Source organism: Typopeltis vanoorti, chromosome 1, assembly GCF_054136105.1.
Source record: "Typopeltis vanoorti isolate ZY-2024b chromosome 1, IOZ_Tvanoo_1.0, whole genome shotgun sequence".
NCBI lineage: Eukaryota > Metazoa > Arthropoda > Arachnida > Uropygi > Thelyphonidae > Typopeltis > Typopeltis vanoorti.
This window is the reverse complement of record NC_143549.1, coordinates 183,833,302-183,857,500: the sequence shown is the minus strand read 5'-3', so window position 1 is coordinate 183,857,500 and position 24,199 is coordinate 183,833,302. Positions and strand designations below refer to the sequence as shown.

Here is a 24,199-nt window from a genome sequence, read left to right as displayed (position 1 = left end):
TTGTAGTTTTTTGTCGAGAATCACGCCGAGATATTTGACTTTGCTCTGCCATGGAATCTTAACTCCTAGCAGATGTATGTCTTCCTTGGTATGAAACTTCTTTCTAGTGAACAGTATGGCTGAACTCTTCTGTGGGTTTGCTTGGATCCTCCAGTCCATCAACCATTTCTCGAATGTATGAATACTGTTTTGGAGTCTTCTGATGGCTAGTTTGGGGCTGAGAGATCTTGCTAATAATGCAGTATCATCTGCATATAACGCAGTGATTGTTAAACTTGGGTTTTGAGGGATATCAGCTTTGCAGATAGAAAATAGCAAGGGGGGGGGTGGCAGAAGTGAGCCCTGTGGACACCTGCTAGGATCTTGCGCGATTGATACAGTTTCATTTATCTTGACCAGCATGTATCTGTCTTTGAGGTATATATCAATTATTTTTATTAGATTAATTGGTATATTGAATTTGATGAGTTTTTATAGAAAACACTGAAGACCTTATCAAAGGCCTTCACAGCATCTATAAAGCCCGCAGCTGTGTGGAGATTCCAGTTGAAACCTTTTGTGATATATTCGACCAGTCGGTGTATTTGTTGTACAGTGCTATGGTTTTTTCTGAATCCGAACTGCTCATTTGAAATAATACCTAATTTATCCGTTGCTGACTGTAAGGACGACTTTTTTTTCTGCAACCTTTCCAAGGCTGGATAGAAGACTGATAGGTCTGGAGCTTTCGAGAGTTCTTTCCAATCTTTTTGATTAGCGTGATACCTGCCGTCTTCCAATTTATGGGAAAATGCTTAGATCTGAGGATGGCATTGATTATGTTGACTAGATGCGCAATGGCTTTTCTGGGGAGTAGTTTAATTATTCTGTTTGTGATTCCATCTGGACCTAGAGCCTTGTTGTTGTTCAGGTGGGTTATGATATTTGTAACTTCTTCTGGAGAAGTGGGTGTGATAGGTTCTGAGTTATCCTTTTGTTGTCTTAAGACCTGCTTGACTCAGTGAATCTTGTAGATAAGATTGATCTTCAGAGGGGCTACATTGAGTTTCCAAGCTATCAATTAGAGTTGCAGCTTTTTCTTAATCTGTGTGAGCAATTCCTTTCTTGGTCTGTATTGGGGGTATAGGTTGGCATTTAGTGCAGAAGGTTCTCAAGAATTTCCAGATGGAGTTGTCCTCTGGGTTTAGATCAGTCCGTTTGGTTTCCCAAATCTTGGTTCCGATGTTTTGCAGCGCTTCACGATCTTGTCTATTTTAAATTATTCAGAGTTGTTTTATCTTGTGGCGGCTCTTGTGTTATGGTACCTCTTTCAGGCTTTGTTTTGGCAGAGATCCGACCGCTAAGTTGGATTATGGTTTGGATAACAGATGCTATTGCTTTTTCGATTTGGCTGGTGAGGTTGTTTACGACTATGTCTATTTCCTCTTTATTGTGGATAATAGGTACTGGGCCGATGTGATCTGAGAAAGTTCTGGAGAGCTTTTCCCCAAGATATAAAGGAGTGCAGAGGAGAGAATTGCTCTTGCATACCAAGCTTAAGCAGAATGAGGTTGTGATCAGAAGATAATTCGTTTCAACGTTTTCAGCCGATACTGGTATCCGATGTTTCTGAGAATGGCGATGTCGAGTACATCTGAGTTTCCAGCTGGACTCTGTGGGTCCGGCTAAAACAATAGAGTTTCGCATTGAGTAATGATCTAAAATACGACCTTTGTCATCGATTGTGGAACTGAACCAAGCTGTATACTTGGCATTAAAGTCTCCAGCCATGATGATGGAGTATGTGGAGCCGAGAATGGAGTCCAAGTCAGATACCAGTAGCAGAATGCTGGATGGATTTTATACAACAGATTTTGATACTGCCAGCATTGTTTCTATGAACTTCAATACCTGTTATCTCCAGGTTGTTGGTTTGCGGATTGGTCAGGACGTTGTGGCTTAGATAGTTTTTAATGTATACGGCTGTACTTCCTCCACTGGTGGTGAGTGTCTGTTTTGTACAATATGTAGCTCCATAATTTAGGGTTATTAGCTGGCCTGAGATGCGTTTCATTTACTAAGATTATATCAGGATTGTAGTTGTGAGTGAACGCTTGCAGTTACAAGATTTTGTTGCTCGGTCCATTTGCATTCCACACACTTATGATAAACCAGTTAGGCTAATGTTTCCTTTTATTCATGATTGAGGGCTGTCAGAATTGAAATGGGTACCTTGCAGGAATTTCTTCGTGGAGAATGGCATAGGATTTGTTTTGCTGAACTCCTGAAGCATAGTAGCTAGTGAGGCAGTTAGTACTGATGTTAGGGTTGGAGCTTGTGAGTTAGCTGGAGGAAGTATCCTTGGCTCGTGCAGCCTCGGCATATGTTTTGGTCATGGTTTCACGTTTTCCTTCCTGAGCTGTCAAAGTGGAGGTTGCTTGAATTGGATGGCGATCTGCACGGTTGCCCGAAGTGTCACGGCTGGGCAGTGGATGGGTGGCTTTTGCTGACCCACGGTTCTTTGGATGTGCAATGCACCCTTTATAGTTGGTCATCTGGACCTCCACAGTCTGCGCACTTAGCCGGTGTAGATCTTGGCTTGGTGCATGTTATAGTCTGGTGGCCTTTGCTGCATTTTAAGTACTTGAAGTGGCCCAGCATAGTTTTTGGGCATGCACAAACCACTGACATCTGTAGCACCATCCTCCTGATGCTCTCTTTCTTAGAGGTTCTGTAGTAATTCTGAGGCCACAAATAGTAATCAGTTCATATATCTTCTTCTGAGTGTTATCAATCTCTACAAGTACTAAAGGCATTGGCATTTTGTGACCTGAGTATTCTGCTCACTTTGATTGGGGGGTCAGGCTCTGATTGCTTAGATCAGAGATTTCTTTGGGGGCGATTCCTTCTGTGACACCACATATACCAAGCGAAAAGACTCTAAAAGGTAAAGCAAAAGGTATGGTAGGGAAGAATTTTGTTGTCCATTAGCCTTGTCATCTGCCTGTAGTCAGTGACAGTAGCTGGCTGGATTTTGACTCCCTCATCTGAGTGTTTTGTTCAGGAGTATGATATTGTACACCCTGAGGGCTGATGTGACAGAAGTCCATTTCTCCTTGTCCCGTAATGACTGGGGGGGGGGGGGACCTTCTCCGAATTTTTCGGAACGTCCTGTGTGGACGAGTCCTCCTCTATAAAATCTGTTGTTCTTCATCATTTGTTTGAATCCCCTTGTGAGTTATTATGGTGCAGGGTTTTAGATGACTAAACAGTAATGAATTCCCCTTGAGATTCTTCATCCTCTCCTTCTGGATCGTTTGTTTGGGCGCACAGGTTTAAATAACCTGGCCAGTCAGTCTCAAACGTTGTCATGATGAACTTTAGCACTTCTAGTGACTCCTCCTTGTCCGGATGTGTTCCTTGATGCCCTCTCCGCTAATGGGGGGGGCGGTCTCCTGGAGTTATTTGAGGGCTGTGAAAGACTTGGTAATAAAGTAGGATGGTGAGCCTACAATTATATTCCCGCAGCCTGCCAGCACAATCCTGTTGACTGGAACAGTCGACTAGCAAAGATCGAACTACTTGGCTCAGCTCGGATTTCCTACCTCCCTGGTCATCAATGCAGGTGGGGCCTACGCAGCCATTGACCTCATATTTTGTGTATAGGGGAGACAGTAGTAATTAGGGCAGGGTTAGAGCCAATGCAATGCAAGATTCGCGGAATACCTCCGTAAATTGTGTAGTGTAGCATAAAAGAGTGCGGTTTTCAAGTACAGTAAGTAAAACACGTATATCCGCATCGAGATTCAATCAATCATGATTCTAGTGACGAATACTGAGCAAAAGCATTGTTAAATAATTGCCTAGAACACGTGACCAAGTGTTTAGCATATACGGTGGTTGGTATGTGTAGTACCATGTGTGTTTGTGAGAGAGAGAGAGAGAGAGAGAGATGAAAAACATTGCCTTATAATGTCCTCAGCTAGAAGGCTGGTTTCTGTTTTCGTTCAAATCAGATCCTCCTCTCTTAGCTGTTCAGAATTTCTGTATACAGAAATGTTTTTTGGGATTTACTCTCACACAGTTGTGATATGTTTAGCTTAGGGCACCTGTTAGGAAATGAAGGTTTTGTTAACAGCAGAATAACTGCCTTCATTTTGAGAGAAGTAATTTGGAGAGCAAGTTTTCGGATATTACAGATGCCACCCGCAGAGAATTGGTTTAATTGGAATTACCGCTTAAGCAACTATATTATGAGAGTTCTGTCACGTGAATGTTAATTACGGTACAAGTCTAAACAATGAAAAATTAATCAATATTTTACAGGGGTCATTCCATGCGCAAAAAAGATTTAATTGAATGTGGAAGTGAAGCTTTCACTCGAAAAGGAAACTTGAGCTGTTACGTTATGGTACCATATAACAATACTTTTCATATGCCTGTGATATGGTGAATAACAAGCCGTTGTTCTTTAAACCGATTACATAAACCACAGTACTAAAAGGTTTAAAGTTTTCGATAGAACATGGGAAGTATAAACTTCACTATGAATTGTCTCGGTATCTCATTAATTTAAAAGACACGAATTCCTTCACCAAGGAGTTCTCTTTTTTTTTTTTTTTTTTTAATCGCCTTTTACTAATTCATTAATTCTATTCCCAACCTTCATGTGAAAAACATATGGGAACCCAAGATATGCTAGAAAAATTCCTGTCAGAAGTTCGTATATATGGACTCCCGTGACTAACTACCCACAAATTTATAACTTGTAGATAGATCAACTTTTTTGATTGTCAGTGCTTTATCATTTCTTCCTGTTTAATTTGTATAAGTGAAAATGGGTAGTCAGTTGAAGTTGAGGATATTAAGGTAATAAAGTGACCTTGTTCGAGTAGTTTAATTATAGAAAATCCAAATCTTCAGGGACAAAGTCGAAAAGGCTAGAGGAATTATTTGCTGAGTGTGGAGAACAATAAAGACAATAAATTAATTTGGCAAAATGAGGAGAGGAAATTTGAGCCAGAAGTTTTTTTTATTATTATTTCTTAATTATTTCAGAAAGGCCTTGGTTTGAATCCCATCAAGGAATCAAGTTTTCTTCCTTTTTTCACAACTCCACCCACGAAACTCGTGATTGTTAAAATCTATACCACATTCATTAGTGCTAAGAGAGATATAAAAGATTAGATAATCTGGAAACATGTGATCAATTAAATCTGTAAAGCAACAACATCAGACGGTTAAAATGTAATGACAATAAACGGCAGGGCATTTTTAAATGTTCAAGTATACTGTTTATTATTATTATTGTATTATAAGTTGTTACAATTAACAGATACTCCGTTTTAACTAATTAAGAGTTCACGAACGATTTACAGTATTTTTTTTATATTTTTATTTTTTTTTGCCAATAGCCCACATAAAACAAGTTTCTTAAAACAAACGTTTATGTTAAAATGATTCTGCTTGATATGTACGCATTGCAATATTTTGTCGACCGTTTTAATTGCCAATTTTAGTTTATCCAACTTCCCCATTTGGTTCTGTTTACTTCGGATCGGATATTCAAATACAATAAACTGCCGTTTTTTTTTTTTTTTTTTTTATTTAAGATGAATTAATGATCTTACAAACAAACAGAAAAAAAAAAAAAACTCCACTCCAACTATTATGAATACAAGTACTCGTTCTTGTTCAATAACTTGCATTATCGCATATGTATAATCCAAACATTTCATGTTAGATAAAAAAAAAAAAAAATGGCTCGTCAAATAATACAATTAAATTAAAAGATATTTTTAATTTCTTGAGGATGGCAACGAAACCTTTGGCATTCAAAACATAATAAGGTTGCAGTTCATCGAAAGGCTAGTAATTTAGATGAAGTAGAAAATTAAATGTGAAGATAATCTTGTAATCAGCTACATTCAATGTTCAGCGACTGTATATTCCATTAGAAAACACATTCTATATTACAGCAACACGACATTTAGATATAACAACGAAAATGTCATTTTGGGATCTTCTCTTATATATTAACGAAATAATAAGAATTAACTAATAAATTAACACCTCAGCAGATTAGTCGGTAATGGTCATGTCCTCCTGTTGGAAAGAACAGACTTCGAAACCCGTCAAGGACGCAAAGAATTTTGATAAGGGTTTTTCACAGCTGAAAGTGCATTTGTTAGCCTCATTCAGATGGAAGTTTCTTTCTCCCTGAAAATCGAGTTTTGTCTTTCGCAGAACAGGAAAACATGGTAATTAACAGACAAAAATATATTCCCGATATATATTACAATATGTTCGCAGGGTAGAATAGTAACACTCCAGCAGCGAGTCCTCAGACTCCATTAAGGAGGCGTACAACAGTACCGTTTTGTCTTGATATACAAAAATACTTTTAATATAAATTACAAACTACTATGGTTCATTCTAGATACCTATGGATGTGTAAGACGATTAGCGACTTTGATACTGTTATATACCAAGGTCGTTGAGCGCATCCGTTTGAGGATCTGCATTTGGTTTTTGTCATCAAGGTTGGGCATTTTAAATAAGCACAGAAGGTTTTTATTCCTATAAAATGCCAAAGCACAATTAAAGTTATATATCTAATGTTTCGGAAATTAAAAACATAAACAAAGAACAATGCGAAGATGTTTTAAAATGCGAATGCGCGCGTACATACACTATTATTATAGAATAAATACACACTATGCTCTTGAAAACTCGGGTTTTTTCAATCTCGTAAAGTAGGAAAGCCGCCAGAAGAAAACAGTGAATAAAATAACATAATGGCCTCGAAGCTTAATTAGTTGCTTCAGCTGCGATTCCAAACAAATAATACGAACTCAAACATAAAAGTTTTGGAACTTCCCCACTCCCTTAGCCATTGCGCCATGCAAATCGCTTCGCAATAGAATGTAGAAATATTCTATTTCACTAAATTCTTATCCTGTTTTAATAAATAGGATAGATATTCAAGCTATTTATTTATTAAAATAGCTTGTTTCTTTGGTATATAAGAATCCAAGCGTTATTTAACATACCTACTGCACTTCATACTCAATGCAATATTCAGAATTTGTGTTAAAGCGAGTCTATATATATATATATATATATATATATATAAAAGATTGTACACTTTGATCACCACTACAGTGAGCGGGATCCCACTAACTGTATAATAGTAGCTTGTAATCATTGGGAATACTGAAGAGGCTAGGTTCCATAATGAGGAAAGAAATGAGTGAAGACAAGACAAAAAAGCTCATTCTCTGTTAAGTATATAGATATTTGACTTGCTATTCGTACTGAAGCAATACTTTCCTTCAGTACGAATAACGGCAATATCAAGGGTCACAAATATATGGAATCCTTCATTTACGCAAACTTATATGGATGGACCAAGTCTGACAGAAAACCCCGCTGTAGAACCCCAAAATACCACTTTTGTCACGCCACTTACAATTAGTGAGCTCACGCCAGTGTACAAAAATAGTCTACTTACTAAAGACTTTCACAAACATTCATTACACAATGATACTTGAACTCAGCCTTTTCGTTGGAAAGTGGATACGCTACCCACTTGGCCAACTATGCTAAAAAAAACGGACTGCCAGTGATTAAGTGCAACACTTATAAAACGGGCCTCTTGCAAGAGCATCTTATTTGGAAAGACTTGGGTTAGATACTCGTTCAGGACTATAGGTTTTATAAGGGATTTTCAAATTAAGGTGGATTGGTCTGTGTAAGGAGCCTGTATGAATCTGTGGAAATAGCATTTGAATCCATAGCGCCAGGGTGCCCAAAGAAAGATCGTTACCGCTTTGATTCTAAATATCCCGGAAAGCACATAACTCGTCATATACGTCATATACTCGTAGTTCTATTGCATTTACGTCTTTATTGTCACCGTCCTTCAAGAGAATCTTTAAATCGTCACAATTTTTTCGTAAATCTTCGTTATTAGTTTGTAGTAATCTATACAAGAAATTGAAATTATCATAATATGTTTTTAGTTGTTCAAATGTTCTATTAACGAACACATTGCAACGTCTAGAAGTGTACAAAACACATTCACTCTGAATTTATCTTCTGGCGATTCGTCATGATGCTCTTAGTCAGATTGTCGTGTCTTCTTTCGTCGTCGAACTTTCGTACCAGTTTTAAATTCTTATTCTCCATCCAGCTCTTCACTCAGTTCTTTTGCCGTTTTTAGAACTTCTTTAAAAGTTGTATCTGATCGATATTCTTGTAAGAATATTTTTAAATTTTCGATAGATTGTAAAGCAAGTGTAATGTTCATATTTTTGTCGCATTTTACTCACAGGGTTTATTCTGTTAAGTAAATCATGTCAAGTTATAAGAGAGCAAATAAATGTGTAGTCCTTTATTTTAGCACATAATGTTTGTGCTTCATGCTGAGTTTCTTTATTAAAATTTCAAAAAGTGCATCGTAAATTTCTCCTAATTGATATCAGAGGGCGGATTTCATTAATTTTACTTTCCCATCGCGTTTCTGATGGCTGTTTCAATGTTAATTTTTTTATGAACTTTAAAAGGATTGCCCAACGTTTGTAAGAGAATGAAAAGAAATTGTATATTTCTTGAATAATTGCAACGAAACTAATTCTATCTGCATTCACTTTGGCATCGTTAATGATTAAATTTAGAGTATGAGCAGCACATGGCACGTAAAAAGCTCAAGGAGTTTTGTTCAAAAGCAAATTTTGAACCCCATATTTTTTCCCTTTCATATTTGCCCCATTATCATACCCTTACCTCGCATATCTTCAATGGGAATGTTCCATTTTTCCAGTTGTTCCATTATTGTTGCACATAAACCACGTCCTGTGAAATCTGATATATCTGCAAAACCTAAAACGTTTTCCCTGATCTTGACAATTCCATTGTCACAGGAAACAAAACGAATAATAATTGGTCATTTGTTCTGTTCGTTTTTCTGGTCATTTGTTAAAGTTTCCAATATTTCATTTTGACTGTCTTTACTCAAATAGTGTACTCTATTGTTTTTGTAGGGTTCTTTCAACATGATTTTCCATAACGGGATCAAACTTCGCAAACAATTCGACTAATTTTAAAAAAATTAGCCGTTATTCCATTCCTATAATATATCAGATAATTCGCGAAAAGCTAAATTTTGGCTACCAAGGAATTTTTATAATTTCAATCAAGCGTTCTACAACACTAGTCCAATGTTTCTTTTCCATTTCATACACGCTTTGAGTATGAAAATCAATAGTAGTTTTGTTTTTTAAATTTTTATCACGTTCCTTCCATTTTAAGAAATTTTTCATGTGAGTTAAACTAGTCTCATGTCTATGCAAAGTTGTACTTAGATTTCTCCAATCGTTTTATAACCTTCTACAAGACTACTTGATTCAGTAGGTGCGAAAAGTTTGCAAAAAACAACAAAAGGGATATATTATATTTTTCTTTTGAACAGGCCCCATTTCAATTAAAACAACTCGTAAGTTTTCATCAATATTTCCCCAATTCACCTGGATCTACTAAATTTACAGAGACTAACAATGTGTTAGTTTCGTGGTCAACTACAATTAAATCTTCTCCTAACTGTTTTTCACTTAAATCATGCGTCTTGTTATCTTGTTCAATAGTTGCAATAGTAGTTTCATGCAAACTGGATGATGTGCACGGTTCTTGAACTCTGATTTCTGATGTATCGAGTTGGTTACAATCTGCATCAGAATAGTTTAATATTTTAACAAATTTATTAAGAACCCCAGTTTGTTTCTTAATAGCTGCTTCTTTCGCAGAATTTTTGATTCCATTTCTATTTCATACCCACAAGAAATTATTACACAATACGACACAGACGAAATAATGGTCCGCACTGCGCTACTGTCAGTAGCCTACTGAGATGTGTATCCTATGACTGGTTAACTAGCAACAAATGTTTTGTACGAAAATTCGTTTCTGCGCATAAAAACCGTTCTCCATTGCACTTTAGATAGACTGCAGTAGACACAACATTCTGCAAGCAAGCATTTAGCCTGCTCTCGCTGCAAAATTATAAACAGCCGGCTGATCAAAGAGGCGGCAATATACAAGTTTTTATTATTATTATTATTATTATTATTATTATTCGGTGTATCCGGCCTTATTTATTTTAATATTGATCATTCTAAGAATTTTGTTTTTATGATAAAAATTGTTTCTTAAAAATGAATTTATGAACCATGTCCCGGCACCCCCTTCGTAATAGTGCCCGCATGCCCGCTTCCGCCGGCCCTGATAGTGCATAATTTTAAGCACTAGTGTGCTCTTTCCAACGAGCACATGCGTTGCGTTAGCTTTATTAATTGTCTCGTAAACGTTATATGAGCGAGACGGTATTATAGGGAGACAATGCCTTGTGTCAAAAATTCGAAATTGGCCAAGATCATACTGCTTTACAGAGAATAGTGATTTTCTGCCATTCAGGAAATTGTTCCGGAAGGCCATACGGTTCAGAGACAAAAGTCAGTATTATATCGATGTCATGCTTCGAATCAACGAATGAGATAAGTGAAAGAGGAGAGTAGTACATAACAGCTGTCTGTTGTTGCACGACCAGGGTTAGATTAAGCTGGCTGGGAGCTCCTGGCGGTAAAATTTACTGGGCCCCTAAAAGTTCTACATTTCTTTTGCAGCCTGGTATATTTGTGTGGAAGTATTGAATTTGTTTTTATCTTTTAAAAAATAGTAGAAACTGTTCCAATTCATCATCAAAATGCGTAATATCTATACCGTTCTTATAGATCTTTCCTAATTTTTCCACATAGCTCGGGGCCCCTCGCGGCCGCCAGGTCCGACACCCGTTTGATCCGCTTCTGTGAACTACAATGAGCCTGAACATTGTCTGTCAAATGCGAAACAGTTTCTCGCTTCCAAATCCACAGCAATGCCCAAACTTTATTATTTTATTTTATTTTTTTGTTTGCTTCCAAAATTGAAAATTAAATTCAAAGGTCGCCGGTTTGACTCTGTGGAGTCATCCAGAAGAGTGTGAACGCCAATCAGCAGTGTTTCGAAAAATTTTTGTATAAACGATGTAAATGTATTGAGTTAAAAGGAGATTATACTATAAATAAATGGTTCATCTTGTTAGTTGTTCTTTACTTTTTTAGCGAGTTCTGTCTCGTTATTAAAAGGGCACACTGTATTTGTTAAACTATTCGAAACGATCATATTATGTCTTTCCTTGGATAGGTAATCAAATGTTTTTTTAGGATCATTATTTGAATTTATCGTTCAACTCGTATTCAATCGTTTACTGGTAAAATTATACAAAACGAAACTATCTATAATAAACATTGTGAAAATCGGCTCTCGGTCCAATGACTGTGATAATATATGTGACAAGACCGCTATTGCAAAACGCGCTTCTGACTTCTGCAATTATTTCCTTTTTATCGTGATTCAATATTTAAATTTACGATGCAATTTAAATACTGTGAATTATTACTAATAAAAAGGAGAGTGTTTCCTGATATATCACTTTTTTTAAAAAAGTTTTTTCGATTAAAAAGTTAAGATTAAGAGATCAGAGCTGCAACGAATTACCTTTTCTCTCTGTGATACGAACCACAAAACTACCCAGTGACCTTCATTTATTTCTGTATAAACACTTAAACAACGAAAGATTGCAAAGGTATATTAGAAGCAGAAAGTTGTGTACGGAAAACATCATTTACTGTTACGATTTCTACAGAGACCGGTAGTGCTATTTTGAACACCTGAAAATAAAACCATTAACGTTACTGGCAGGATGGGTGAAGCACTAGTGCTTTTCATATTCCTCTTTATCTGTAATGCGAGTTGTTTGGGACAGGGAGATTTGTGAGCAATTAAGCTCGCCCTCTGAGGGCAGTTGTGTTAGTTATGATCAGTTGAGAGAAGAATAGCCTTTGGTCTTTTGTGTTTGTAGTAATTAGCTTCATTGTAATTGACAGCTTGTACGATCAGTGGGCTTGAATGTAAACTTGACTTCACGAAGAATTTTTATGCAAGATCACGAAGAAGGGAGGAGATGTATGGAATGCCGGTTTCTCAGTGAATCTGTGAATTTCAGATGAACCATGGTGTATCTAGGATCATCCTAAGGCATTTATTTTGGATTCTCTGCAATTTTGAAATGTTTGATCTTGAAGTGCGACTCCATGCTGGTGAGGCATAGGTAATGACACGACATATTACCATCCGGTAAAGTAGCAATTTATTATGCAAGTTCAATTTGCTCTTGATCAATGGGTAGAGCTGTGCTATTACTTTGGAAGATTTGCAGCCAATGAGATTGATGTTCTTGTTAAAAAAGGAGTTTCTTATCCATTAATACCCCAAGATATTTGGTCTCTGATTGCCATGGGATCTTATGACCAGAGAGCAGGATGTCTTCTTTAATGCAGACCTTTCTCCTAGAAAACAGCATGGCTAAGCTTTTCAAGGAGGTTCACTTGAATCCTCCAGTTAGTGAACCAGTTTGCTAGCTCATTAATACTTCCTTGGAGTCTGGTGATTGGTAGGCGAGGGCTGAGCGACCTTGCTAGAACAGCGGTGTCGTCGGCATAAAGGGCTGTGGTGGTTGTTCTTGAATTGAGAGGAATATCTGCTACGTAAGTTGTGAAAAGTATTGGGGCCAGAAGAGAACCCCGAGGTACTCCAGCCAGAATTTTGCACCTTGATGACACAATTCCGTTAAGTTTTACTTGCATGTATCTTTCACAAATGTATGAGTATACGAGTTTGACTAGTTTAACTGGGATATTGTTTTCAATTAGTTTGAAGATAAGGCAATGATGCCAGACTTTATCAAAGGCCTTGGCAACATCTAAAAATACAGCAGCAGCGTGAAGGTACCAGGTAAAACCATGGGTGATACGTTCTGTTAGTCAGTGAATTTGTTGTACTGTGTTGCGAGCTTTGCGAAACCCAAATTGCTCATTTGGAATTATTTTCTGTTTGTCTACTGCTGATTGTAGTCTTGATAGGATGACCTTTTCTGTTACTTTGCCGAGGCAGGAAAGAAGACTGATGGGCCTGTAGCTTTGGGGAAGTTATAGATTATTACCAGGCTTTTTCAGAGGTATAATGTCAGCGATTTTCCAATCTGTGGGAAAGTACTGGAATCTTAAAATGGAATTGGTAATATTAACTAGATGAATTATGGCTTTCTGTGGGAGTATCTTTATTATTCTATTGGTAATGTCATCGTGGCCAGGAGCCTTTTTTGTTCTTCAGATGGGAAATTATATTGATTATTTCTGTTGGAGATGTGGGGATGATGGTTTCTGAATCATCCTTAGACTGTCTTAATGCTTTTCTAACCTTACGATGAACTTTGTCAATGAGATTGATATTTAAGTTTACATAAGATGGGCTGCATTGATTTTCCAAATTGTTAATTAGGGCTTCTACTTTTTCTTCATCTGAGCATGCAATTCCAAGATTGGTCTTCAAACGGGAAGGGGCTGTCTTTTGGTAAGAAGAGATTTTACAAAATTCCACATGGAGTTATCTTCTGGGTTGATTTCCATGATACACAGAAATTCCAAATGGATTCCCATTTGGAATTTCTGTGTATCTGGAGGGCTTCTTGAACCTGTCTGTTCAGGTTGCTGTAATTAAAACTTGAACCATTATGAGTATTGAATTCACTTCATTCGTTTAGTTTTCCGACGTATATAAAAAAATAAAAAAATTGCCTCCAGGTGTATGGATTTTAATAAAAAAATTTGTGCATAAGATCTAATTCAAACGTTCGATGGGTCTACATTTTGGTTTAAACAGCTCTATAAGTGGCAGAATTGTGGAAAGATAGAAAATTATGTTACAAATGGTAATAAATAGTCTTACAATAGATAGTTTACATACTAGGTTCAACTGCTGATAATAATATTCACTACACAAAAATGCTAGTACCATTTAATGATTGTCCCCAGTTATCTGTTTGTCAGCTTATTATCTGTTTTTCTAGGCACATTACAAAGATTCTTTCCAATAACCTAGTATATCAATATTCATGGCAATGACACCAGATACAGTAAATACGTCAATGATTACTCTTATTACAAAAATCGTCAGGGCCAAAATTCAATTGCCTGTAGCTCGCATTCTAACGTGAACATTACCAATCCGCAACTTCCATTCAACAGGTATTTAAAAGGACACAATGTACTGATTTTGAAGCGTTCAATCCAATTGATTTAAAAATTTTTTTTTTTAAAAAACGTGATTGCATAACACACACACAAAAAAACATTTCATAAAGCGGAAAAAATTAGAAGTAAAAATTTCGAAGCAGCTACATGGCCAAGGCCTTGGGGATGATTATGTACAGAGTTCAAATTTAGGTGGTATTAAAGAAATTTTACAGGATTGACACTGAAGACTTTTTTTTTCACTACATGACAAGAAAAAGAGAGAACAATGGAGTCACAAGAGGAAGTTGTGTAAGAGTGTGGTTAGCAAGGGTGTTAAGACAAGATTTTTTTTTTTTTTTTTTTTTTTTTTTTTTTTTTTTTTTTTTGCTTGGAGAGTGGTGAATGAGTTGACAAAAAATGTGAATTAGTTTAAGGAGAGGTATAACAGGTGTTGTATGAATAATGAATCACCTGCACTGAGTCTTCTGATTCCATCAAGATGCCTGTATAAGAATAATAATTTGCTCTATCAGGATGTTTAGCAGCACACTATCGCCTGCATTTTCTATGCAATAAGTTACTTCTTTTAGAACACATTAATTTCCAGGTATGATTATATTATGGTTAACAACTTGAATACTTGAATCAGAGCTCCATGGCAATGGAGGTTGGCATGCATGGTCTCCCTATTCTTCAGACTTGACACCCTGTTGATTTCTGCTTGTGGGATCAATGAAGGACAGTATATCACGAAAAATCTCAAGACAATATATATTAACTTTTATAGTGCATCATGGACTGTTCTGCTCAAATAATTATGAAAAAGACAAAAGCAATGCATACTGTTTCAAAATGAGCTTAACTCAGCACAGGAAACCATTTGGAAAAGTAAGCCACTTAAGTTTGTATGCTGTGTCACAATTTACAAGAATAACAGCCAATTCACTTTTTAAATTAAAATAATTTTGTTCACTTTGTATGTTTAAATGTTTCCCTTTCCATTCATGACTACATAATGGTCAAGATTTTGATCTATGGTGATATAAACTTTTCACTCAGGCAACATACAACATCTGAAATTTGTCAGGAGATACTCTATTTAGATTCAATTTCATGTTTAACTTAACTGATTTTGTGTTCTTTCTGTTTAATATACAATGCTTGGAAAGAAGTCAATAGACACTATAGTGTGAGGAACAAATAGCCATGGTGCTCACCTTAATAAAATGGTGAACCTCCTTTCTCTATGATAACTGCAGCAATCTTACAGGGCAAACGTTTCATAAGTGTATGATAGTGATCAATGGCAATTTTGGGCCATTCTTTCTCTAGGCATGTAATGAGGTTCTGGATTGTTGTGGGGCAGACATCCCTTGACCTCACCTGATACTCCAGTTCATTCCACAGATGTTCAGTAGGATTGAGATTGGAGGTGGCAGAGGCCAGTGGAATGATGTTCATATCCACAAAATCTGCAGTTACAGCAGCAGCCTTATGACAGTTCATTGCTTGCTGAAAGAAACAATGGTCAGTTCCATAGAAACGCCACAAAGTAGGATGCATTACATTGTTCAAAATGTTCAGATACCTCTCAGAGTTCAATGTTTGTGGCAGCACAAACAGAAGTCTGAAACCAAATCAGGACCATACCGTCACACTGCTACCTCCAAATTTCATAGTTGAAGTTACACACTATGGTAAGATACGTTCACCAGGTATTTGCCACACCAGTCTGCTTGGTAGAGAGTGCAGTGTGATTCAATGCTCCATAATACAGCTTTCCAAACTTCCATGCTCCGCTATACACGCTCTTTGCAGACTATGTTGCATGTTGATTTGGGTAATGTGCAGCTTGCAAATTACAGTCATACCATGAAAAACCATGTTGTGAGCCTCAGTTCTGAATGTTTTGTGCAGATTCATGTTCCAGCCGATGCCTAGAACTCTGCATTCAATGTGCTGGCCGACAAATGTCAGTTTTTACATATTATCCTTTGTAGGACCCTATAGTCGCATTCGTTGAGTGTGGCAGGTCATCCCCTGTGGATAGTGCTTGCAGTTGACTCCCTGCTTTTCTCTCAGTTGGTATCACTGAGAAGACCCAATTTGTCAACAATTTCACAAAAAATAGGCCTGCAAAATGGCAGTCTCTTTCAAACTCTGTCAGTTCCCCTTCTCACAGCCATTTCACCGAGACACAGTTGCACTGACTTGGGAGCATCATATTCTTCCAATTTATACTGGCTACAAACACCTTGCCCATGTGGGTGTCCAGTGACTTCCTTCCAAGCTGTGTACATAGTAAGAATGAAATGTGTTGTGATATATGACAGGCAAGCAAAGCTTCTCCTCTCTTCCCCAAGTACAATAAGAAAGACAATAAAATGATCAATTCCAGGTGATCAGTCACTTTGGATGTTAATATAAAGGCAGCATGTGCAAATAACTATGAAGTACAACCATCTGATGTTCTTGAAGCAGGATTCCTCATCAATGTATATCCCTCAAACAGTAAGGGGAAAGGAAATTTCAAACAGACCGGTGCAAGAAGTTTAAGTAGCTTACATTCGATCAGAATAGGAACGATAAGTTATATAATGTATACGTCTTCTTACATGGCTTATCTTCAATTGGAAGTAGAACAGTAAGTGTAAAACTGGACTGAATTGGTTGGAATTACAGTCAAAACAACTAAGGCTATATATGAAGCCAAGTTTATTACATCTTGTAATTGTGAATGTTCTCTGACCAGAATGCCTGTTTTGCAGGATGCACCCTGCAAACTTCATGAGATCAACTAACTCATCTTCAGTTGAAAAGCCCTGATAAAGGTTCCTTTGCGCTTTAGACAGAATTCAAATACAGGCCTTAGCTAAACAGCTAATATTATTTATACTGTCATGACTACAGAAAAATGCTGAAATTGTAAAGGATCATGCCTTTTTTCCATAGTACCAATATATTCAAGATACAGCAATATTTTGCAGGGCATGTTCAAATTGGAAACATTCAAATAGAATGATAATGCATGTTTTTAAGTGCCTTTGCAGTTAAAATGTCTTTTGAATATGTATTGGAAAATACATATTCAAAAGACTATTTTATTTTTAATCCTGAAGACTTAATCACTGAATGCAAGTTAATTGCTTCTCATATGAAGGTAATAGGACTTATTTCTCCTGGAAGGTCTGGTTTTTCTTGATAACAGACAAAATTATATTGAATGGATGCAATGAAGGCCAGTGGATTTTGGAATGTAACATGTACTAGGAACACTGAAATGCCAATTAAATAATAGTAATCATAATCTTTTTCCAATACATACCTTAACAACTTCTTCCAAATTGGTCTATTATTAGTCCACTCTTATGTTTCAATCTTTAAAAGCACTAAACTGCATCAATTCCTTCCTTGATATCTTTTTTTTTACTACTTCTGCAAATGTTTGTAGTGCTAATCTTTCATTTCCCATTTTCTTTAAATAACTATATCACTTTGTGAAGGTCAAAATCTTAATTTTTTAATATAGCTTTTTCACTATTTCCCCCATGCTTACTGTAATTTTCTTCAGCAGTCTCATATCTATAGTCTCTGATCATTGATTAGCTCCCTCCAACCAAACTTTGCAATCCATAAGTCTTTTTTGGCTGATTTCTCTCTTCATGTAAACTTATTCAAGTGACCTTTCCATCATACTCGATTCAGATACTAACAGAATAAGTATTCCATATTTAATTTGTTATTTTTAGAAAACATTTTGCCTAAACAGCTAACATGTCTCACCTATTGCTCTACAGGTTCACTTGCATGAGTTCAAAATGTTCAGTTTCTTGCCTTGCCTATTTAAGTCTTCTTCTTATAGCTAATTTTCAGTAGATTTGTCAGAGCAAATCATAAATAACAATAACAGAGACAATAAAGTTTGCAGGAGAAGAAGTAAGTATGGACTACATTTCTTTCAAAGTCAATATTTTTCTTATATGAAGGTATCTGAAGGTACCATTAATATATAGTGCTTACTAATAGCTTATATTTAGAATAATAATACAGACTGCAATAAAGGCAGCAAACTGCATATGGAAAATTATATTATTGAACAATTAAGTAATATAATATTTCTATGTACCTATGGAGATACCACTTTCCCACCTCCCATTCTCCATGAACTAACACTTGATCATTTATAATAGTACTGCATATGTTTTAATTTTGGTCTTATTTTAGCATCTTGATATATTAGTTTTTAAATATCAATGGAAAATTATTTCTGAAGGGCACTGTTGGGTTGATTAAAATTACATCCAAAAACAACTCTACCAAGAAAAATTGTTCAATTTTACAAGTAACATGCATGTGTTTTCTGTACAGTTTGCAGGATGAAACCCTGCCACCTCCATATGAGAATGGCTAACGGATCTCCAATCAAAAAAACTCAAAGGTTTTCATAGAATTCAAACCGAGGGTTATCTCACCCAAGTGCATCATCAGTGACAATTGAGGTATGGAATCTTTCAGTAGAGAGAAATAGTCTTTGTAGTATGTCTCTAGTTCAAGTAGTATGAGGCATAATGATCATCAGATGTTGAGTACAGAAACTACATTAAATTCTTTCAGGACCACATATGAGTTAAGCATTTATCTTATGGTTTGTGAAATAGGCTAGGGTCATAGCTTTATTGATAAAGTACTTGAGTGATTCTAACAGTCATTTCAGCGACAAATTTATTTGAATGAATTTTCAGTAATTTTGGTGAAACAGTTAATTTGAGAAAGTTACAGTAGTATATGATCACTCTTCATTAACTACCTTGTGAACAGTAATTATTTTCACCTAACTCCATTTCAGTTGTTTCCAACTTGGAGGAGGTAAGATATGTGTGGGCATCAAAAGGGCTGATGAGAAAGCATAGCTGTTGCTCCAAGGCAGAAGTAGCAAATTATAGGCTAGTCAGCATCTCAGGAGTGGTGGTTAAGGTATTGAGAAAGACAGAATTCAGGACTGGGTGGATAGAAATATGATACTCTAAAGGGACAACATGGTTTTGTGAAGGGTAGGTCTTGACTTAATAATTTGCTTACTTTTTATAATTAAGTGACAATGGAGTTGCATAGGGAATTAGCTACTCAGTGATATTGCTAGACTTTGCAAAAGCATTTGACAAGATTCCACATAGAACTCTATTGCATAAATTGGAGCAAATGGAGGATGGTTATGAATCAAGTGATTTGGATTACAGAGTGGCTGATGGACAGATATCAAAGAGTGGTTTATGGAGGAGTTCAGTCCAGGCAAAGGCAAGTGAACAGTGGTGTACCATATATTTCCTATATCAGTGATTCAGGAAACATTCAGTTGTTTACTGATGATTCTAAACTGAGAAGAGAAATGGTAAATGGAGGTGATGCACAGATCCTGCTGGAAGCAAACTAGAAATTTAAATGTGACTAAGTTTAAGGTGATGCACTTTGGGAAGAGATCAGAAGCTGTGTACTATATTGATGGAACTGAACTGCAGGAAACTGATGAGACCAAGAACTTGGATGTGCTTGTGGACAGGGAGTTGAAATTTAGAGGACATATAGCAAAGGTAACCAAAACTGCACATTAGATTATGTGATTGTTGAAGAATGCACTAACAAGCAGGGACAGAGAGGTTATAAATTCCCCTATATAAGGCAACATCCGGACTACTGCACACAGATCTGGACTCCCGGATTCTGCAGTGATGAAGGTGTGGAGAGGATCCAGAGGAAAGTGACAAAGATTGTTACAGGTCTGTGGAATGCTTTTTATGAGAATAGACTGACAGTCTGTAGGTTTCAAAAATTAGCTGATAGATGAAAAAGAAGAGGAGACATAATAGAAGCATTTAAGTTATTAAAGGGGTTTTTATAAGATTGACACTGAAGACATTTTTCAGTACAATGCAAGAAGGAAGAGAACAAGGAGTCACCAATGGAAGTTGTGTGGTTAGCAAGGGTGTTAAGACTATATTTTTTGTTTGGAGGATGGTGAATGGATTGCAAATTAGTTTAAAAAGAGGTATGATAGGTGTCTGTGAATCAAATCTGCTTTCATATACATTTCCTACACAGTAACTTACTTCTTTTAGAACACATTCATCTCCAGATATGATTAGACATGTGTCTGCACAAGTATTTCATTATATTAAATTAAAGAGTTATTGTGCTAAACTATGGTCACCTGCATTGAGTCTTTTGACTCCATGGAAATGCCTGTATATAATAATAATTTGCTCTATCAGGATGTTTAGCAGTACAATATCACCTGCATTTCCTACACAGCAAGTTATTTTAGAACACATTCATCTCCAGATATGATTAAATATGTGGCTGCACAAGTGTTTCATTATATTAAATTAAAGAATTATTGTGCTAAACTATGGTCATTAGTTATATAATGTAAAATGTACATAATGTGGAACTAAAAATAGCTTCTCAGTGAGCATTGATAGGATAGGTCTCTGCAGACTGAATTGTTTGTATATGAAAAAAAAAAAATAAAGTAACAGTGCAGAACATTAAATTCTCTCAAGTACATGCAATTAATATGACATTATGTTTAATATGACTGAGTTTACAAGTATGGCCGTCTCGCCAGATACTATGTTAACTGCGAATCAGTTGCCCGTATTTATTATTATTATTTTATTTTTATTTTTTTTTTGCAAGATAAACACCAGTTTTTTTCTGACAGTAAGGAAAATGTGCTGATGTAAAAGCAGAATAGTTTGGTGACATGAAAGAGATGATTGCTTTAAGGTGTTACAAGAAATTCATTTTAGAAATTATGGACTTTACAACCATGTTATAAATAACTATTTTAATTTCCCAACGTTTCGACCTTCATATTAAGATCATCATCTGGAGTATATACAAGGACAAGCTGAGTTACATTTCCCACAACAAGCTAAAGAAACAAAAAAAAATTTCTAAAAATGAAATGCTTATCACCGTGCAACACCAAAAGAAAGGAAAAGTGTTACAAGAAATGTGGTCTGATTGCAAAACGGCAAAATACAGGAGAATGGAAATGGCAGAGTGATCTAAAATCATATGGTAAGTTTTCAAGGAATTCGAGTAAAACTGGTATATGAATGGGTGGGGTATCGTCAATTCCTGACGATCTCAAGTCAGGAATAGCGTAATGTCTACTGAAATAATGATGGTTAAGATTAATTTATATGAAAGCGGACTTGATATATAAATACAAGTTTATACGAGATCTCCTATGACGAGTATGTCTGTACATACCCTTTGAAATCCTGAAAACATTTATATCGCATGTGATAATTCACTAGTACATCTCTCAGGTGATAAACAAACTAACGAGTTGACTACGTTTTCTTCCGAACACGAAACCGACAGCCCAGTCGTTCGTGTTTTATTGGGTGTGTGTATGGGGGGGGGGGATAACTAACTGAACAAAAAAAAAAAAAAAGACGAAGGCTGTAATATTTATTATTACACCCTCCATTATTTATATTTTTTATAGTAATATTTATTATTACACCTTCCAAGATAAGAGTGCTGACTGCAGTCTCATCTTGGAAGGATCACCCAATTGACAACTTATTTATCGTATTGAACCTTAATATCCTTAACACTCCCTGCATTCATCCCATAATTCTCCATGTAAAAAATCTACTCCCTACACCCATTTTCCAAACACTTTCAGATTAACTCAAAACATCTAATACGAAGAGGAAGAATATAATTTTTAATACAAAGAGATTAACTTTTGCTAGATGCTCATCATCCCTTTCCACTGGCAATGTACAACTCGACAAGATATATATAGACAGCTTGGGCAGACAGGTGAATAATTTGATGGTATTAAACTTATCATATAATTCAATAAATTGTGCCCATATGTACTGAGTACATGTAAGAAAGAATGTAGAATGCCCGACAGTCAACCAATGACAATCACTCGACAACCCAGCACTGGTGAATTATGCTTGTGAAAGGAACGATGCCGGAAAAACATTGTTTACACAGGCAAAGCATTAAAAAAAAAAACAACTTACCTCCTTATCCATATCCATAGTATATGTTAAGTGAAACGCATTCTCTGCAGTTTCCTTCTTATTAAGTTATCATACCTTGCCATTTGGACACAATTTTGATTTCTGGAAACATTACTGCACGCACCCAACAAACCTTCGGCTACCTTCAACCTCACAACATACTGGGCGTAAAACTACTACACCTCTCTACTAGTACGTCATCATGACGCAAGTGAAGTCTGCAATTATTACAAATTCGCTTATGACATCACTTCCGTAGTAGAATTCATCGCATCTTAAATCTCGTTGAACTTTGCATTTATTTTATAAATTAGCAGCTCATATTATCTAATTTAACTTGATTGTTTTTATGTCATACTTTCTGTTTTTAATGATTGTTTCATACTTCTTTTCGAAGGTGAGGGAAGAAATGGAAATTGTTAAATAATGTGCGACTTCATCTACTCTCATCGCACAAAACTGTTTACTGCCCAGTATGATACTATAAAAAAAAATCACTATTTTCACTATTTTTTAATGGCAATTCCAGGTACAAAAGGTTAGAAATGCATATTACTTTCATAAAGTAGCAGGTGTGTGGCTGAATGTCATAGCGCGATGAAAATCATCGCGATGTGTGTGTGACAGATTCAAATGCAAATAGAAGGGGAAAATTCGAACTCTTGGAGTTTTGATCGTAGGCGGATACGCTATCAACTCGACTCTCGAATTCTTACTGAATGCCTGAAATCTCTTGAGGAGTATCATGTTCTAAATCAGCCCCCCCCCCCCCCCTTTAAGTTTAGAATCGTTCGTCGCGGGAATGTTAAGACCAAAAAAAAAAGTGTGAGCTTAAATGTGCAAATCACCATTCTGTTAACGCAAACATCTCTCTGAAATACTGGTCACTGCATTTGTTAAAAAAAAAAAAAAAGCAAAAGAATGTTTGCTTGGCATGTTATTTCTATGATAAAACATCTGAAATTAATATCGGTATTACTGCGCTTCTAAAAAAAAAACACATACGAACTACTTTCTCGCATAAGCAATGTGCTTTTACTGAGTAGTAACCAGTGGCGGCTTGTACATAAACACTGCGACAGAACCCCCAAGGAAAAAATGAAAAAATTGTGTCCAAATGACAAGGTATGATAAGTTATTATACCTTGCAATACAACATGTTAAAGGTTACAGCTTATGTTTTGACATTGATTGAATAGTTAAGAATTGGAATTGTTCGATTAACGCTTTAGATTACGAAACAAATGCACTGGGATCTAACGCAGTGTCGGAATTATCACATTCGGCCAATTGCAGCTAGACTCGCTGATGATATTCGTTTGCGCTTCTCATTGCATGTTACAAGTGATTCCGACTTGCTATACACTGTACTATACACTGCTCGTTCGGGTAGTGTATAGTATGTTTGCGAGCGTTATTTCTGTGAGATACGAAACTTTTATTATTGGTGAGTGTTCGTGGTGAGGGTGAACTATTTTTTGTAAATCTTATTTTATTTTGTTAAAATAACATATAATTATTTATTTATTATAGATACAAGGCTGAATTATGACGAGTGTCACTGTTGAAAATATGAAAAGAATTATATTTTTTCAATTATCGTTACACGAAACAAATACACTGCGATCTAACGCAGTTCGAGAATTATCGCGCCAATTGCAGCTACACTCGCCAATATTCGTTTACGCTTGTCATTGCACATTACAAGTGATTCTGACACTGCTCGTTTGGGCAGTGTGGCTTACAGATAAATGTTATGCATGCGCCCGTTATTTCTGTGGGATACGAAACTTTTATTATTGGTGTTTGTTCGTGATGAGGGTGAAATATTTTTAATAAAGCAATTTTTTGATATGTAAATTTATTTATTAATAAATGGGTTGTTGATTAGGAAAAAGAATTTTTTTAAAAAAATTCTGTATATGCAGCACCCCCCACTTAAAATTTCCACTGGCTGCACTGGTAGTAGCCATTCCATCACCTCACTCTAGCGGGAGTGGC

General features: G+C 36.2%; 1 protein-coding gene across 1 annotated transcript in view; it reads right to left on the bottom strand.

Moving 5' to 3' along the window:
- Positions 1–22,364, bottom strand: part of LOC150110694 (uncharacterized) — a 131,206-nt gene extending 108,842 nt beyond the window's left edge. Inside the window, exon 1 of the mRNA XM_090395707.1 lies at positions 22,199–22,364. Coding sequence (XP_090251833.1) covers positions 22,199–22,216 — 18 coding nt within the window. The 5' untranslated portion in view covers positions 22,217–22,364. The remainder of the gene's footprint in view (positions 1–22,198) is intronic.
- Between the last annotated feature and the right edge of the window lie 1,835 nt (positions 22,365–24,199).